This window comes from Acanthisitta chloris, unplaced genomic scaffold (assembly GCF_000695815.1).
Source record: "Acanthisitta chloris isolate BGI_N310 unplaced genomic scaffold, ASM69581v1 scaffold34373, whole genome shotgun sequence".
NCBI lineage: Eukaryota > Metazoa > Chordata > Aves > Passeriformes > Acanthisittidae > Acanthisitta > Acanthisitta chloris.
Genome location: NW_008665980.1, coordinates 1 through 1,899, shown reverse-complemented (window position 1 = coordinate 1,899; position 1,899 = coordinate 1). Strand labels below are relative to the sequence as shown.

The 1,899-nt window shown below is 60.3% G+C and overlaps 1 protein-coding gene across 1 annotated transcript in view; it reads right to left on the bottom strand.

Moving 5' to 3' along the window:
- Positions 1 to 1,885, bottom strand: part of PDZD7 (PDZ domain containing 7) — a gene marked incomplete at both ends in the record, with an annotated part of 2,688 nt that extends 803 nt beyond the window's left edge. Inside the window, 5 exons of the mRNA XM_009071944.1 lie at positions 75 to 222; positions 408 to 584; positions 873 to 1,047; positions 1,454 to 1,594; positions 1,778 to 1,885. Of these exons, the coding sequence (XP_009070192.1) occupies positions 75 to 222; positions 408 to 584; positions 873 to 1,047; positions 1,454 to 1,594; positions 1,778 to 1,885 (749 nt within the window). The remainder of the gene's footprint in view (positions 1 to 74; positions 223 to 407; positions 585 to 872; positions 1,048 to 1,453; positions 1,595 to 1,777) is intronic.
- Between the last annotated feature and the right edge of the window lie 14 nt (positions 1,886 to 1,899).

Sequence of the window (1,899 nt, the reverse complement as noted above, 5' to 3'; positions counted from 1 at the left end):
AGCTGGGGCAGCGCCAGTGTGGGGACACACCGACCTCTGCCTCACCCAGGGGCCCTGTGGATGGGTACAGGTACCTTGATGGTGAGCATGATGTGGGTCTGCCCCTTGAGCACCTCCACTGCCTTGCTATGGCTTATGTCTTCAAACTTGACTCCATTGGCTGCAAGGACTTGGTCTCCCACCCGAATGCCGTTCTGCTCCGCCAGCCCCCCGGGATCCACCCTAGGGTAGCAGAGGGGACAGGATGGGGCCCAGCCCTTGCTGCAGCCCTGCTCCTGCCTCACATCTCCACTTGGGTGGCCCCGTGCCCCAGCACCCGTGGTGGTGATACCCAGTCTTTCGAGGGTGGGTGGCACATCAGGGATCGGGGTGCTGTGTGACCCTCATGCCCCCCAAGGCAGCCGTACTTGGAGACGTAGATGCCGAGGCCAAACTCCCTGCCTCCACGGATGTTGAAGCCCAGGCAGTAGTCATCAGAGGTGGTGTAGAGGTGGACGATGCGCCGCAGCCCATCCTCGGAGCCACACTCCGATGGTGTTGAGCCGCTTTTCTCCACCACCAGGCGCCTGTTCACTACGTCCACCCTGGAGCATGGACACAGTGCAGGGAGGCTCGGGGATCTGGCTCTCATCCTCCAGCAGGATGGCGCCACTGGCATCACCCAGCAGAGGAGAGTGATGGAGGTGGGGGATGTTGAGAATGGAACTTGCACCCACCCTGCCTCCTCCAGACCTTCCTATTCTATCCTGTACCCCACCTTTGCCAGAGACTTCCGATGCCCCTCCACCCTACGGGTCGCCCACCAAGCCTCCCCATCATGCCCTCCATGGGGTTGGGTTTTTGGGTGCTGGCATGGGGGATGCTCTGCTCACCATGCCGTCTTCTCCTTGGAGAACTTGATTCCTGGCACACGGCCCATCCGCCGGACCACCATGCGGAGGCGGTTGTTGCCGGTGAGGACCTTGACAGCGCTGCTCATGGTGATGTTCTCTAGGCTTACACTGTTCACCTCTGTGATCTTGTCACCAACACACAGCCCGGCCTGCTCTGCGAGGGGCACACGGCTTGGCTGGGCACCTGACCTGGCACTGATGCACTTTGTTTGGTATCCCCTCCCTAACTGTCTCCTTGATCTGATCTGTATCCCATGGGAAGAGGTGAGGATGCCTGACAATGGCACTGAGGCAGTGGCAGGCACACGTGGCTTGTCACCTCGCTGTGGCTTGGGGATGGAGCTCAGAGGCATTGGCACAGGGCTGTCTACTACTCTCTCCTGCCCTTCTCTGTGGGAAACCTGAAAAACTCACAGCCAAAGACAGCAGGGAGCAAACAGTGGCTTTCCACCACGAAGGGTGGCATTGTTGCTGCAGCACCATGTCACTGGGAGCATCTCAAGAGGGTCTTACTGGCATATGCCTATCCCCATTGGTGTCCTTCACCCTTTCCCTCTTACCGGCAGCACTGCCCTCCTCCACTTTGCTGACAAAGATGCCCAACCCATGCTCGGAGCCGCCACGGACACTGAAGCCCAGTTTGCCGTCCACACTCTTCTCCACCGTGATGGCATTGATGATGTCACTCTCATTGCTGCTGGCTGTGGGGACAGGAGACTAAATGAGTCACCCAGGCTGGGTGTGTGCAATGGTGGGGGGTGCTTCTCTTGCTGGGGACATCCCCAGTCCCAGGACAACCCTCCCTGCCCCTAGACCCAGGGAATCCAGCTGTCCAGGCCCTCTGGGCTATGGAAGCAGGCAGAGGGCTAGGACACCCCACGCACCTTCGATGGGGGCATTGATGAGGATGACACGGCCCATGGGGGAGGCAGCGCGGCTGCCCCGGGAGGTGGTCCCATTGAGCAAACGGCTCTGCTTGCTGAGGAGGTAGTGGGGAGCCAGGCTC